The sequence below is a fragment of the Polypterus senegalus genome, chromosome 12, assembly GCF_016835505.1.
Source record: "Polypterus senegalus isolate Bchr_013 chromosome 12, ASM1683550v1, whole genome shotgun sequence".
NCBI lineage: Eukaryota > Metazoa > Chordata > Cladistia > Polypteriformes > Polypteridae > Polypterus > Polypterus senegalus.
This window is the reverse complement of record NC_053165.1, coordinates 90,725,498-90,742,617: the sequence shown is the minus strand read 5'-3', so window position 1 is coordinate 90,742,617 and position 17,120 is coordinate 90,725,498. Positions and strand designations below refer to the sequence as shown.

Here is a 17,120-nt window from a genome sequence, read left to right as displayed (position 1 = left end):
GATAGATAGATAGATAGATAGATAGATAGATAGATAGATAGATAGATAGATAGATAGATAGATAGATAAATGCGGAGTGGTGGCTCTGAGGCTAGGGATCTGCACTGGCAATCGGAAGGTTGCCGGTTCGAATCCCGCTCTGTTGGGCCCTTGAGCAAGGCCCTTAACCTGCAATTGCTGAGCGCTTTGATTAGTGAGAAAAAGCACTATATAAATTCAAAGAATTATAGATAGTGTAGATGGGTGAGTACTTGTAAGTAGAGTTCTAAAAGTGTTGAGGTGCCTGGCTTCGAGGAGATGTTAGGCTGTAGAGCGCAGGTCTGTCTTCTGAAGCTGCGTCCTTTTACCATGTATGGGTCGTGATGAGACTCCGATGTCGGTAGGAAGGGGCGGGTTTATTTTCCTTCAAGGGGCGTGGCATCATCTTGCTGCTACAGAGAAGGAGAAAAAAAAGATGCATTCAGTGACATAAAAAGGACTAAATTAGAGATAGTTAGATACGAAACGCACCGTATGGATAGCTATTTCAGTATATGCAGTATTTTTATTTCTTTATTTTTGGGCTCTCCTACAGGTATTGTGTTCAACGATGTTTACTCAGCCTCCAAGTTTGCGATAGAAGGCTTCTGTGAAAGCCTGGCAGTTCAGCTTCTCAAGTTCAACGTGAAGTGAGTACCCTTGTCTGGCGTCCCCTTTCAAGATTTTAGCTCTGGCTGTTTTTGTGTCTTTTTTTCATGGATACTGGAGACCCCACTCTACTGTAGGCATCTTTTAATGAGCCCATTCTGCCTTATTTATCAGTACTTGACTCAATGGTCTAGAAGGGTGGGTACATCATTTGCTATGGTCTGGTGCAATTTTGCTATGTCGCCATTTACAACTAATTTCTCAATTGCTTGGGCACCACATATTATTTGAACAAAGCAGTTATGTTATGCAGAGCAAATGTACACTGATGAGCCAAAACATTATGACCACCTGCCGAATGTCCTGTTCCTCTTCCATGTGCCAACCTGCCAAGGTATGAACTCTGCAACAAAGGCAACATTCATTTCTATAGCTCAATGGGCTTTACAAGATGAAATAGATACAAGAAAAAATTTCATTACGTAAGAATAATAATGAATAAGCAACAAAAATAAATGAATATGAGCTTTAATAATATGGATATATAATAAGTAGAAATATGGATTTGTTATATATTACACGTATATAAACAAAAGACCTGAGTGTGTAGGGAGCAGTCCGCTCTGCTCAGGCTCAACCACAGCCAGTAGATGGCACACTTTTAAATTGGTTCCGGTGTTTGCATTGTGGCAAAGGCGCTATATTGGTGTCGACCCGACACAGACTGACAATTGAGGCGCAGGTAAAAATGAACAAAAAGATTTTATTTTGTCTTCAGCCGTGGGACACGTCTTCCTCATGTCCCACAGGCCCTACACAGTCCCAAAAACACCCAAAACACACTTCTCTTTCTCCTCCACTCCTCCCAGGCAGTTTTGTCATCATCATCCTCCTCCTCCTGACTCTGGTGCCCTGAGTTGTGGCTGCGGGCTCCTTTTGTAGCCCTCCCAGAAGTGTTCCAGGTGGTGAATGGCCTAATTAGGCTGCACTTCCGAGTGTGGCTGCATTCCAGCCCACACGGGCTCATTACGCCATCCATTTCCACCGGGTGGTTGCCAACAGGTCTGAGCCCTAAAGTCCCACGCCTGTGGTCCCGATGTAACCCAGGAGGGCTGCCACCATGTGTCCCAGGGGACGTAATGTGCATCACATGGCTGCTACCCCAGCCCCAGTGTCAAAGGGGCGTCCCGGCCGTCCGCCACAGCATGTACCTCCGTTCTCACCACGAAAGAACTCTGTGTGTGTATGGAGCAGTCCACTCTGCTCACGCTCAACCACAGCCACGGGAGTTGGTGTGAATTCTACCGAAGATGTACAAGCTTATACAAGTGTGACTTGCACTTGCTGAGATTGCTCACACATGTGTGAACTTTTAAATTTTTTGGCACTTGCATGCACCACACTTCTCATTCCACCCAAGCTAAGCTGTGTGGTACATGCATGTTTTTTAAACATTCACACAAAGAGCTACCTTACGTTTGCCTGACACAGGTTCCAGAATGTCCCACTCAGTTAGTGCCACAGCTGCACTTGACTAGATGTTCGTCTCAGACAAGATAGTCCTGTCCTGACGCCTCTGCAAGTTCACTAATAGAGTCTTTGGGTTGTTTTTTTTGTCCTGAAGACCACACACAGATACTAATATTATATTCTACCTCTCTAAAGACGAGTGAGAAGCTGGAGATGAAAACAAAATCTGCAGGGGTTCCAAAACCAAAAGACCTATTGGTGAGCCAGCACCACCACCACCATTCTACCTAACATCCATGTTCTTAAGTTGTTCCTGATTGTTTCCAGGCTTTGTTCCGGAGGATCCGATGCAGTAGGTGTCTTGGACAGCTGGGGGTTCCCACCTTCCTTCAAACATCAGATGTCCTGCCCAGTGTTAGAACCAAGCAGAAAATAAAGTAGTGATTAGTAATGATTGCAAATCCCTGAAGAATCGGATAATTCTATGCATGTATATTCTTTTAGGAGTACAACAAAAACGTAGTGTGACAGATAGGGGTCGCTATCGCTCTCTTGAACCGTTGTCCAAGACTCCAGACACCAGGAAAAAGTCCAATAGTTTACTTTATTTAAATGCCACAGTGCACAAAGCACCCTCTCCTCCACTATACTCATATAACTCAATAATCACCAATACAAATACAATCCTCTACTCCCAGACACATTGCCACCCTTCCACTCAGCTCAGCTCGCCATCTGGGAGCTCCCACAATCCTTTTATAGTCCCTGACCCAGAAGTGTTCCAATCCCCAGCCCATGTGATCTTCTATCACTTCCGGGTCAGATCAAAAGTCCTTTTCTTCACCCCAGAAGCACGTCATTCCCCTTGTCCATGTGACTCGGACGTACCTCCGGGGCGTAGGGCAAATAAACACTGTTCCTCCCTGCAGTGTCTCCTAGAGGCCCCCATGGTATCCAGCAGGGCTGTGTATAAAAACTGCAATGTCCATGATGCCCTACTGGTCTTCGGGGAACCTCCATACTGCAGGGAGGGCGCCACCTGGCGGCTTGGGGATATTGGCCGGGGATGAACGGCTGGCTAATTTAAAGGCAAATTTAAAAAGTGGGTTACAACTTCGAGTCTCAGAAGCGACACATTATAAAATATAGGAAGGAGCGAGATAATTTAAGGGTTTATACTGTATATCAATAGCACTATTTTAAAGTGACACAGTACTGAAGGAGTCCAGTCTTCATCTCAGGTCACTGGATAGCGTCCATGTCTGGCAACCATATAGCAAGACAGGAATCACCAGGACTCTAAAGACTTGGACCTTCGTCCTTTTGCAGATATCGGGAGCACCACACACCCCTTTCCAGTGACATCATGACCCCCCATGCTCTCCCAATCCATCTACTTACTTGATAGGAAGAGTCACCAGAGACCTGAATGATGCTGCCGAGAACCCCCGTATGTAATGGTTAGTGTCTAGTACACACCGTAGACTTCTTTGAAAAATCCAGTTAGGATTGGGTCAGGGATACAAATGGAGGTTTTTTCTAACTCTACGAGACCTCTAGAGGTGTCCAGGGTGCTAGCAGCAGATCCCATAGACTCTCGTCGGTTTTAAGGTGGAGCTATTGCAAACCGAACTTGTTGTTCCAACTCATCCCACAGATGCTCAATTGGACTGAGATCTGGGGAATTTGGAGGAGAGTGCAACACCTTGAGCTAGTCATCATCAAACCATTCCTGAACAATATGTTTGGTGCGGCAGAACGTGTTAAACCTCCTGAAATTTGACACGTCTATCAGGGGTTACCATAGCCTGGTCAGCAATGATGTTTAGTTATGTGGTGTGTGTCACATTAACATCCATACGAATACTGGATTTCCAGGGTTTCCCAGCAGATCATTGCCCAAAGCATCACACTGCCTCCACCGGCATGCCTTATATGAACAGTACATCGTGGTGCCATCTCTTCCTCCCATAAATGACACACATGGCTGCCCACAGGTTGCAACAGAAATTGTGATTCATTGGTCCAGGCAACCTTCATCCATTGATCCAAGCTACGGTTCCCTTGGTCATTGTCAGTGCTTTCAGTGGTGGACAGGGGTTAGCATGGGCACTCTGACTGGCTTGTAGCTGTGCAGTTCCATCCACAATGCACCGCGTGTCATGACACATTACTCTCATAACCATCATTTAAATCATTGATGATCTGAGATCTTCTGCTGGTTTGTTCCACTGATGTTCTGCTGATGTTTTCACCTCAATGAGTCTTGAAAGTCCAGCAGCCTGGTTTGCCATCATTGGACCACTGTCAGTAGGTATTCACCATGGCTAACCTTGCTGTTGCGGAAATCCTCTGACCCAGTCATCTGGCCATAATGACTTTATCCTGGCCAAAGTCATTCAGGTCTTTACACCTTCCCACATCTTCTGCCTTTAACATGTCGACTATAAGTATCTAATGTCAGCTGTCAGGCTAACATGTCCCCGGCCTTGACGTTACGAGATAGTCGACATCATTTGCTTCATATGAGAGTGCCCAGAATGTTTTGGCTCATCATTGTAGACAAATGCAGGTTGGGTTGGTGGCACGGATAGCTCACAGATCCAAGATGCTGAAATGCAGTCCCTAATAAACCAAACGATTCCTGGATGATGCTGTGTGACTCTGTTTGCCCCGCAGTGTTTCTTTGATCGAGCCCGGGCCGGTCAACACTGATTTTGAGATGAAGCTGATGGAGGAAGTGGCAAAATCTGAATTCCCAGGTGCTGACGCCGACACTGTCCGCTACTTCAAAGATGTCTACTTGCCGGCCTCGCATGAGATTTTTGTCACCCTGGGCCAGAGTCCTGACACTGTTGCTAAGGTGAGGGATCTAAAGTTTGGACAAGTGACACCACCGGGCAGCTTGTTTGACAGCATTGCTTTAATTTTATTTTTTTACCTAAATCTTCTGGTCTTAACATTTTAACTTTTGTCATCTAGGCAGGCTTCTCATAACCACATCAGTAAGTGTCTGTCTGGGGGTCTTTGTAACGGTGGCCATGGAAGGGAACTCTCTGGCTCAAACCTGGGATGATTTAAAGTCACTTGTCCCCAGCAGACTGGTCACTCAGCTTTGGAGTCCGCGGTAGGAGGGCTAACCTAGAGATAACAACAACAACAACAACATTTATTTCTATAGCACATTTTCATACAAACAGTAGCTCAAAGTGCTTTACATATTAAAGAATAGAAAAATGAAAGACACAATTATAAAACAAAATAAATCAACATTAACATTAATAAGAGTAAGGTTCAATGGCCAGGGGGGACAGAAAAAACAAAAAAAACTCCAGACGGCTGGAGAAAAAAATAAAATCTGTAGGGATTCCAGACCATGAGACCGCCCAGTCCCCTCTGGGCATTCTACCTAATATTAATGAAACAGTCTTCTGTGGATTTAGGATTCTCACGGAAGGGCTTGATGATGATGATGGTCACGTAGACTTCTGCCTTTTAATCCGTCCATCATTGTTTGAGCATCAAGAAGCTTTGAGTAGGTGGTGGTGGCGCAGGCCACCACCACAAAGAAACCGGAAAAAGAAACAGAAAAGAGAGTAGGGGTCAGTACCGATTTTAGAGCCACCATGAATAGTTATTTTGAGGAGATTAAACATATAGAGTATCAGGATTAAGTTAAATTACGATTAAAATGAAGTTATAAAAAGGCCATGTTAAAGTAATGTGTTTTCAGCAGTGTTTTAAAGTGCTCTACTGTATCAGCCTGGCGAATTTCTATTGGCAGGCTATTCCAGATTTTAGGTCCATAGCAGCAGAAGGCCGCTTCACCACTTCTTTTAAGTTTTGTTCTTGGAATTCTAAGGAGACACTCATTTGAGGATCTGAGGTTACGATTTGGAATATAAGGTGGAATATAAGGTGTCAGACATTCCGATATATAAGATGGGGCGAGATTATTTAAGGCTTTTTAAGATGGGTGCTGACAGGTCCCTGCTGCAGAGCCCACTATAGTAATGTATAGTGATGAAAGAAAAATATAGTAAATCCTTCCAATCTGCTGATTCCATTCCCACACTTTTTACAAAAATAACTTATTATAACTTTTTAACTTATTTAAAGAAGTAAACGATAAAATAATTAATATTACATATTGTGGACACAGGGGGGGTGCTCCAGCTCCCCAAACACCCAATATAGGGTGGTCCAGATCTAATTATGCAGATCCAGATCGTCTGGATGACTTTGATTAATGCAGGGACGATTCCAGTTCAGCACGAAGATGATTCTTCATGTCGCCAGTTCACACACTTCTCGATGGTCCGGGATTTTTCGGATGATTTTCTATGTAATAAACTTAATAAGTTATAGCGTGATGAAAACTGAATAATTAGATCTGGACCACCCTATACAAACAGGCTCAGTATTAAAGTAGAAAGAGTTTTTATTGTGGGAAACTCTTCTTGGGCAAATGTTTCCCACCTCAGCCAGAATACCCATCACTAAGGCACTCAGTATTTAGCAGTCTTCAATACTTTGACTTCTTCCCCTCTCTCTGCCACTGGTCACGGCCTCCTCCACTTCTCCTTGCAAGCTTCGTTCACCTTCCTCCCGCCTCTGGCTCCCAGAGCTGAGACAGGCAGGTCATTTGATCTTCCACTCAGAAGTTCTTCCGGTGTTCTGTACACTACAGGGTGAGGCAGAAGCCCAAAGCTGTAGGGCTCCCCAGTCCCTGCAACTCCCCCCTGGCAGTACCCATGGAACCCAACAGGGCTGAGCTGACAAACTCCAAGTCCCATGATGCCCTGCTGGAATCCATGGCACTCTTATAACTCAGGTGGGGCAGTCATCCAATTTTCCTGGGGGAGCCAATGTCCTGTTCGTGATGTCTCCTTCCTGTCCTTCTATCTTTAGGGTGTCCTGGCCGGGTAAGGATACCAGCCATCCCTCACAATATATTTTATGCATTTATGAACTTACCAGATCTTTACATTTTCTAGACTACAAGCATTTTCTGTGTTTTTCTGGTGTAGGTCACAAAACTCATAAAATTTCCATTAAATTATTGATGAAAAATTATTGAATAGGCAGATCCTCGAACCACAAACCTGTGAATCACAAGGACCGACTCTATTTGTTGTTCTTCCAGGCCAACTTCTCTTTTTTTTTTTTTGTTTCTTATCTCCCAGGGCTGAATATTTTTCCAAAAACTAACATTTTTTAAAAAAGAACACAAAGCAATTGTTTAACATATCAAATCAACAAAAAATATTTACTTTTGACAAATGTTACTGTCTTGGATGTTGTATGAGCCTGCATACTCTATGATTTCACATACATATCACATACATTTTACACAGCAATGTCAGATCTCGCTCAAAGCAGCCAATTTCAGTCATTGCCACATTGCACTGCTTACAATACGTGTTGCTTTGGTGCCTACTTTTCAATTGTCTGTTGCTGCACTTTCTCACATATATTGTTAGTGTGTACTGTAGAGAGACAAGTCACCCTTTTGCCATTGTGCCATTCCACTGCCACCAAGTTTTCTGCCCGCATGAAAACCGTATTGTCACCTCTTTTCATCTTCTGAAACTTTATGCATGGCATTATAGCCTGGCTCACCCCATGGGATTTGCTTCTGTTTATTACAGAAGTGAATAAAACTTTGCAGCAGTAGCACGTACCTATCACCATGCTGCATAACCTGTCCAAAGCCACCAGGGGACAAAGCACGTTTGGACCAATGCTCCTGAAGTTATATCACCAGTTCTGTCCCATCTCTATTTGTAATACCACAGCACGCGTCATCTCGTCTTTTGTTGTGTGTTTACACTTTGAAAAACGAGAATGCGATGCAAACCCAGCCCGCGATTCAAAAAATTTCTCTGCCTACCTGTTTATCTCGTCTGACGGTAGCTGAAAAGCAGCATCAGGAGAGAGCAGCCTGAAGTACAGCAGCTGGTGATCTGTCGTGTCCAACAGCAAGCCATGCCGTCTTGTGAAGTCCAGCAGCCAGATCGGCTCTCAACGGATCAATGTCTGTGTATTTATCCCACGCGAACCTTGCCATAGATGCATCGGCTGCGCGAAGCGCTCAACTGGCAGCAGATCCGCTGGCGTGGCATCGGCTGGTGTTTGATCAGCTGATGCCGGCTTCTCACTCTCTTGCTCGATCTCCTGATCACTGTCAATAAAATCCGATTCTGAAAAATCAGAGTCCGACTCCGCGATAATGTGCAAAACATTGTCTGCCGAGTGTTTTCTTTTCTGCACTCACTTCGCTCCCTTGTCACATGTCGATGCCATCTTGCCATTGTTTACATTTCGCAACTCATGCACACGCTAGGATTAGTTGCCGAGTCAACGAGTCTAGCATTCCTCCAAGCACAGAGGGAATGCCTGTGACGTGACAGTGAGATTTGTCGCCATTAACAGCTGATTATCGCCTTCTATCCCTGGATGTCGACTTTAGTCGACATTCACCCTAAAAGAGTTAATTGGACGGCTTCCTAACCTGTCAATTTTCAGTTTCTGTGAGTTGGGGTCACGGCCAGATTAAGACCCCCCACAGCCCCCCCATGTGACTTAGCTACTTAACAGAGAGTTGATCCTACCTTTGTCAATGCAGTGGGTGGACAGTGAGTCGTTTAATGGTTTAATTTTGGTGTGAGACTCGATCGCTTTCTCGAGTTTTCCCTTCTTCGTCATTCCAACTCGCGGATACTCGATCCTTTAATGGAGCCGCTTTGGGCGGAGGGGGAGTTTAGACTGGTGGATATTTGATCGTTTCATGGAGCCGCAGGGGGGAGTTTAGACTAGTGGATACTCGATCATTTCATCGAGCGGGAATAGAGGAGTGGGGTTTCAACCCACAGATCATCAATTGTTTCATCGGTCACGTAAGGGTCCCTTGCTGTCACAGGTCCCTGGGCTCACACCCAGCATGCCCTGGTGGGAGATCCAACCCTGATTGGGGTCAGTGAAGAAACTGCAAGACTAAGTTTGGTGTATTTTAATAGAATGTACCAAGTATTGTATGCATTGTCATGGGCGTCTGAGGATCACCCATTGGATTCTGCTGATGATTGCAGTACCACCCCAGGGTGGGGGCATCATCGTTGCTAACTATACCATCTCTTTTCTCCCTCTGGAGTACCAAGAAGGAGTGGCGCCCGTTGAGAAGCAGACCTTCTGCATGACGGATGTCCCTAAAAGAGGCCACCTTGGCAGAGCCAACGAAGCTGGAGAAGCCACATTGGCTGTTTTCAATTGTTGTGCCCCCGACCGCTGGTCTCACTTCTTCTTCCATTAGACTGGTTGGTCCCTCAGCTTTTCTTACCGACTCCTCTGCTCATTTGCCCATTTAGAGTATGTGACAAGGGACGATAGTGTAGTATTTTTTTTGTAACCTGGTTTTTAAGGCTTTCGTCTTGATTTTTATTCTGCTTTTCCGGGTGTTCTGGCTGTTTCATTCATTATTTACTAATGACCCGCCTAGCAGGTTTGTTGATCAGTAGCTACAACCATTCAGCATCTTGCGCCGTCTGCCCAGGCGTCTGCTCTGCTTCTTAATTGTCTTTGTTAGGGCACGACAAAGGGAGTAAACTAAAGAGAAAAAAGAACAAATAGTAGGAAAACAGCAAAAGAGAGCTAAGCATCTGAAGCCATGGCGAAAACAGAAATATTTCTAAATGTCTAATAAATGTAAAAGTCCCACTTAATGAACAATAAGAGAAGACAGCAAAGATCGGCAAACTAAAGGAGATACATTAAAATGACTGACTGATTATGAAATTTGGGGGGATAACAAAAACCTGCAGCAACAGGGGGTCTGCAGGACTGATAACTGAGAACCACTCGACTGTATTGGTTTAAATAAAAGCAGCTGATCAGCATCGTGAGTTAATTCTGAAACACCAGACGTTCTTAATGCCCTGTAACTGACTGGTGGCTCTTAATAATTATAATAATAATTCTTTACATGTATATAGCGCCTTTCTCACTACTGAAAGCACTTCAGTGCCAACACTGATGTGCAGCACCCACCTTGATGATGACTTTGTGCCAGTGCACTCACCACACATGAGCTGTCAGGTGGTGAAGTGGTGAGAGAGAGAGAGAGAGAGAGAGAGACAGCCAATCAGAGACAACGGGATGATTAGGGGGGGCAGAATGGACAAGGCAGTGATGTGCAATTTAGCCAGGACTTCAGAACACCCCCTACTGTCTTTGAAAGATGTCCAGGGATCTTTAATGACCACAGAGAGTCAGGACCTCGGTTTTACACTTCATCTGAAGGGTGGCGCCATTTTAACCGCACAGTGTCCCTGTCACTGCACTGGTGAGCATTGAGATCCACATTCAGATCGTGGGGTGATCGTGCTGGCCTCACCAACCCCTCTTCCAGTAGCAACCTAAGTTTTTCCTAGATGATCTCCCATCCAAGTACTGGCTGGGCCTAAACACACGCCGAGGTTCAGGTGGATGACCTCTTCCGAGGTGCAGGTGGTGTGGCTGCTGGCTGAAATGGAGATGTTTTTATGCCCTGTGTTATCATAGAGCACATTTACTTTTACTGGGCTAATGAAGGTAACCCACACATCCTTCAGAGGAAACCCCAGACTGATGCGGGGAGAACAAGCAAAGTCGAGAATAGGATCAGGATTCATACCCAGAACTCTGGAGCTGGGAGGAAGCAGCGCTAACCGTCTGTGCTGTCCTACAGCAGAACATATTAGAACAACCTGGACGAGAACAGGCCATTCAGGCCATCTAAGCTCGCCCATCCTAGCCACTTAATTCTTCTAAAAAAAAAAAAGCATAAAATCGAGTTTTGAAAGCCCCTAAATTTTTACTGTTTACCCCACCTATTCCAAGTGTCGGTGGTTCTCTGTGTAAAGAAAAACATCGGAATGTTTGTGTGAAATTTCCGTGTCCCCGTGTTCTTGATGAGCTCATTTTAAAGTCACCGTCTCGATCCACCGGACTAATTCCCTTCATAATTTTAAACACTTCAGTCATGTCTCCTCTTCATCTTCTTTTCTTTAAACTGTAAAGGCTCAGTTCTTTTGGTCTTACTTCATAACTCATCCCCTGTAGCCCTGGAATGAGCCGAGTCCAGGGGTGTCCAACTCCAGTCCTGGAGGGCCGCAGTGGCTGCAGGTTTTCATTCGAATCTTTTTCCTAATCGGCGAGTAGTTTTCATTGCTAATTAACTCCTTTTCCCTTCATTTTCATAGCCCTGTTTTTAAGAATTCGGTCCTCTGAGTTGATTTGTTTCTTCATTAAATGGCAGCCAAAAAGAAATGAGATGTGAAACGAGCCGACAGACGACCAGCTAAACTGGGATTTCAAACTCCAAGCCAATTCTTGCTGTTAATTAAAGCCGTTATTGAGTATCATTACTTGTTGCTGCTCTCATTCTGCCACAGCAGATGGTTGATGTTCTGCTTTTTCTAAGACCACCATCAAGATGGGTTTTATTATTATTATTATTATTATTATTATTGTAAAGTCAGAGAGGCTGTGAGTGTCAGAGTGAATATTCCCCTTTCAACACAAGGTGGCACTGTTGCCATTCATAGTCATGTCTGCTCCAGACAGGCTGAACACTGCAAAAAAAAAAAAAAATGAAATCTAAGCAAGTGACAAGCATTTATATCATGACGTTAAAATTTTTTTTTCCTTATTGTAATAATTATTGACTTATCAAAAAAAATGTATTTATGATTTTTAGCTTCATTTAATACAATACAATACAATACAGTTTATTTTTTGTATAGCCCAAAATCACACAGGAAGTGCCGCAATGGGCTTTAACAGGCCCCGCCCCTTGACAGCCCCCCAGCCTTGACTCTCTGAGAAGACAAGAAAAAACTCCCAAAAAAAACCTTGTAGGGAAAAATGGAAGAAACCTCAGGAAAGGCAGTTCAAAGAGAGACCCCTTTCCAGGTAGGTTGGGTGTGCAGTGGGTGTCAGAAAGAAGGGGGTCAATACAATACAATACAATACAATACAATACAATACAATACAATACACAGAACAGAACAATTCCTTAATACAGCATAATAATAAAAATTTTAGAAGTACGAAGCAGAATTTAACAGTAAGTTAAAGTTAACTTTAAGTAATCTTGTCATTCGCTTACCCAATTGGCGGATATTTTTACTATAAATAAAAACAAAACGACTCCCATTTAAAGATTTTTTTTCTATATGTATTTTTTGGAGTGCATTCAATTTTGAGTTTTGTCCTAACATCTCACCGACTTCTGCTGTTTTTGGATATCGTTTAAGAGACATTTCGCTGTATTGGCAAATGGAATGAAGTTGTTGTTTTTTTTTTACAAAGTAACTTCTATGGTGAGGAGGATCAGTTTACTTTGAAACGTTTCCTGCCTAGATATTCAAATGGCAGTCAGGAGCAAAAGACCTGCGTGCAGACGGGAATTCTAAATGATGTTCTAATGTGTCCAACTAAAAGAAGTGCTAGTTTTTCGAGGGGTGTAGAATTGTGCTGGATACAAGAAGCAGAGGGTGATGGTGCGAGGACCCTTATCACAACTGGATGATGTTCAGCGTGGTGTCCAGCAGGGGTCAGTGCTGAGGCTGCTGCCATTTTTAATTTATATAAATGATTTGGACAGGAATACAAGTGACAAGCTGGTTACATTTGCAGATAATATCAAGATAGGTGGATTCAATCATCTCAGAGGGACTTGGACGGCACACAGTGTCACCCACATACAGTAACAGTAATGGATGACAATGAAATAACAGCTTTAATGTGAAGCTCAGGCTCCTCCCACTCTAGGTGGAGGCGGAGCCATTGGCATCTCATTCTTCTGACAGTCCCTCCTCTTTATTTCTCTGATAAATTTCATTGTCTATAACCTGCCTGTCTCAAAGTTACACAAATATTGAAATATTGGGAATGCTGTGATTTATTGGTCCTGAACTGCAGTGGTAGCTTTTAGCAGCTGGCAGTGTGGCATAGTGGCTATCACTTTGGGCTTCAAACCCTGAGGGTGTTGATTCAAATCCCACTACTGACATCATGAGCAAGTCACTTCACCTGCCTGATTTGTAACCAAATACTACAAAGGTGACACTTAGATACAGTAACAGTAGTGGATGACAGTGAAATGACAATTTTAATATAATGCTCTGGCTCCTCCCACTTCAGCTGGAGGCGGAGCCATTGGTGTCTCATTCTTCTGACAGTCCCTCCTCTTTATTTCTCTGATAAAGGTCATCATGTATAACCTGCCTGTCTCAAAGTTACACAAATATTGAGATATTGGGATTGCTGTGATTTATTGGTCCTGACCAGCAGTCGTAGCTTCTAGCAGCTGGCAGTGTGGCATAGTGGCTAAGGCTTTGAGCTTCAAACGCTGAGGGTGTTGGTTCAAATCCCACTACTGACACCATGTGATAATGATGACTTGTAACCAACTGTTGTAAAGGTGACACCCAGATACAGTAATGGATGACAGTGAAATAACAACTTTAATGTAATGCCCCTCCCACTCTAGGTGGAGGCGGGGCCATTGGCATCTCATTCTTCTGACTGAACATCCTCTTTATTTCTCTTCTTTAGGAGGTGATAAAGGTCATCGTGTATAATCTGCCTGTCCCTGAGTTGCACAAAAATTGAAATATTGGGATTGTTTTGATTTATTGGTCCTGATCTGCAGTGGTAGCTTTTAGCAGCTGGCAGTGTGGCATAGTGGCTACTGCTTTGGGCTTCAAACCTTGAGGGTTGGTTCAAATCCCACTACTGACACCATGTGACCATGAGCAAGTCACTTCACCTGCCTGACTTGTAACCAAATATTGCAAAGTTGACACTTAGATACAGTAACAGTAGTGGATGACAGTGAAATGACAAATTTAATGTAATGCTCTGGCTCCTCCCACTCCAGCTGGAGGCGGAGCCATTGGTGTCTCATTCTTCTGACAGTCCCTCCTCTTTATTTCTCTGATAAAGGTCATCGTGTATAACCTGCCTGTCCCTAAGTTACACAAATATTGAAATATTGGGATTGCTGTGATTTATTGGTCCTGACCAGCAGTGGTAGCTTCTAGCAGCTGGCAGTGTGGCATAGTGGCTAAGGCTTTGAGCTTCAAACGCTGAGGGTGTTGGTTCAAATCCCACTACTGACACCATGTGATAATGATGACTTGGAACCAACTGTTGTAAAGGTGACACCCAGATACAGTAATGGATGACAGTGAAATAACAACTTTACTGAAATGCCCTGGTCCCTCCCACTCTAGGTGGAGGCGGGGCCATTGGCATCTCATTCTTCTGACTGAACATCCTCTTTATTTCTCTTCTTTAGGAGGTGATAAAGGTCATCGTGTATAATCTGCCTGTCCCTGAGTTGCACAAATATTGAAATATTGGGATTGCTGTGATTTATTGGTCCTGACCAGCAGTGGTGGCTTTTAGCAGCTGGCAGTGTGGCATAGTGGCTAAGGCTTTGAGCTTCAAACGCTGAGGGTGTTGGTTCAAATCCCACTACTGACACCATGCGATCGTGATGACTTATAACCAAATGTTGTAAAGGTGACACCCACATAACAGTAACAGTAATGAATGGCAGTGAAATGACCACTTTAATGTAATTCATTGGCCCCTCCCACTCCAGCTGGAGGCGGAGCCATTGATGTCCCATTCTTCTGACAGTCCCTCTGATAAATGTCATCGTTTATAACCTGCCTGTCTCTAAGTTGCACAAATATTGAAATATTGGGAATGCTGTGATTTATTGGTCCTGATCTGCCCTGATAGCTTTTAGTAACTGGCAGTGTGGCTATCACTTTGGGCTTCAAACCCTGAGGTTGTGGGTTCAAATCCCACTGCTGACACCATGTCATCATAAGCAAGTCACTTCACCTGCCTGACTTGTAACCAAATGTTTTAAAGGTGACACCCACATAACAGTAACAGTAATGGATGACAGTGAAATGACAACTTTAATGTGATGCTCTGGCCCCTCCCACTCTGACTGGAGGTGGAGCCAATGGCGTCTCATTCTACTGACTGTTCCTCCCCTTTTTATCTCTGCTTTAGGAGGTGATAAAGGTCATCGCAATGAGGAAACCGGTCTTCCGCTACCTGACCAACAGTCTGTACACACCTTTGGTGGCCATGAAGTACGCTGACGAATCTGGAAATCTGTCTGTCCGCTCCTTCTACAACCTTCTCTTCAACTATGGTGCCATTTTCCACCTCTCAATGAACCTGCTCAAGTGCATCACCTGTAACTGTTTCAGAAGGAGGACCGTGTCACCCAGCTGAGTGACAAGCACAGGAAGTTGTGACAAACATCAACCAGCACGTCGGAGCAGGGAGTTGAGGTCGGGAGGTGAGGGGGGGAGATGAATGGGCGCATGAACAATGAATGAATTATTTCATAAATGAATTCTTCTTTCCTCGCACACCCCACAGACACGGCCATTAGGGTGACAGACAGTAGCCCAGTGTGGCTGAGTGTTTCATCCTTTGGTTCACAGTTGGTTCTGGTGCTGCCATTTATAGACTCTCTGTAATGGTCCAATTGGGTTAACAACTAGTAAAATAATCCGCCCAATACACAAGAACAGTTTACCAGGAGAAGGTCCACCTTGTCTATTTCTTGAGAAGCTGTAATGAGTTGGCATCTTGTCCGTAACTGGTCCCTGCTTTGTGCCAGATGCTGCCAGGATAGGCCCTGGCACACTGCAACCCCAAGCAGAATCAAGTGATTCTGAAATGTATTGATGAGGTTTCTTTCCATGTCCTCTGGACATACACAGTTGATCAACTGGCACTGCTAAGCTGACCCGGTGTGAGTGAGCGTGCCCTGTCATGGACTAGCATCCTCTCCAGAATTGGCCCCTGCCTTGTCCTTGATGTTGCCTGCTGGAATACAGGTCAATAAATTGATGGGAATCATCAACTAAACCGCTTTGCTCGATAGGCAAAAATATGTTGATGGGAAAAAATAAGAAGTTGGCACAAGTTTGTGTGGTGCCCCCCACTTACCACCCCCTTCTCCACTGCCAGGGGCATGGAGTGGAGACATTTCCAAGAGCACCTTGACCTTTCTCAAGTAGCTGCGTATCTGGGCACTGAGCTTCTGGTGTCATTTTTTTTCCCAAAGTTTGCAACTTTTCTTGGGTATGTGACCTCTGGAATTTAAAGTGCTGCATAGTTCTCTCTCGTTTCTTTCTGTCAAAGACACAACTGCTGAGTAAGAATGTCGGAATTGTTCTCCAAGCGCCCAGAGACTGCAGCCTGTCAAGCACGACCTTTTGAGAACAAAGACGAGACAAAACATGGTCTCACGCTAGAGCGCCGCTCGTCACCTTCAAGTGCCTCCTGGTGTTGCATTCTCTGATTATCAGGGGACTTTTGGGAATGTGACAGACCCCAGGTGTACGTGTGCCCACACAGGCAGGGAGCTGTAAGGAGAACTACAGACTGGTGAACGCATGTAGCTGTGAAAGGTCTAAATCCAACTTCTATGGCAACATTGTGTGCTGGGCATGCTGTCCTTATACTGGATAGATAGATAGATAGATAGATAGATAGATAGATAGATAGATAGATAGATAGATAGATAGATAGATAGATAGATAGATAGATAGATAGATAGATAGATAGATAGATAGATAGATAGATAGATAGATAGATATTAATTTTAGTGTAGTAGGCAGGATAAGATAGATAGATAGGGAAGGCACTGATACATATATATTGTAATAAAATCTGACTGAACAATATAATGAATTGTGGCACCAACCAAGTGAATCCCATTTACAGAAATAGGCACACCTTTTAAGTACTATAAAACAAAACCTGATGAAAATAGGAATAGGGCCTTCGTAAGTCCATTTTATTTTCAAAAAGGTGACTACTGGAGACAGAGTCGTCTTCTCACAGTTGCAGGTCCTTGGCTGAGCATCAACTTTCAAGGTGTTGCTGTTCTTATGTGCAGACTGGGGCTGAAAAAGTAAAAGCTTTGTGAAATCAGA

At 44.1% G+C, this 17,120-nt stretch overlaps 1 protein-coding gene across 1 annotated transcript in view; it reads left to right on the top strand.

Moving 5' to 3' along the window:
- The window catches only part of rdh8a (retinol dehydrogenase 8a), a 39,524-nt gene extending 22,804 nt beyond the window's left edge, over positions 1-16,720 (top strand). Inside the window, exons 4-6 of the mRNA XM_039772886.1 lie at positions 575-668; positions 4,777-4,960; positions 15,175-16,720. Of these exons, the coding sequence (XP_039628820.1) occupies positions 575-668; positions 4,777-4,960; positions 15,175-15,402 (506 nt within the window). The 3' untranslated portion in view covers positions 15,403-16,720. The remainder of the gene's footprint in view (positions 1-574; positions 669-4,776; positions 4,961-15,174) is intronic.
- Positions 16,721-17,120: the final 400 nt, after the last annotated feature.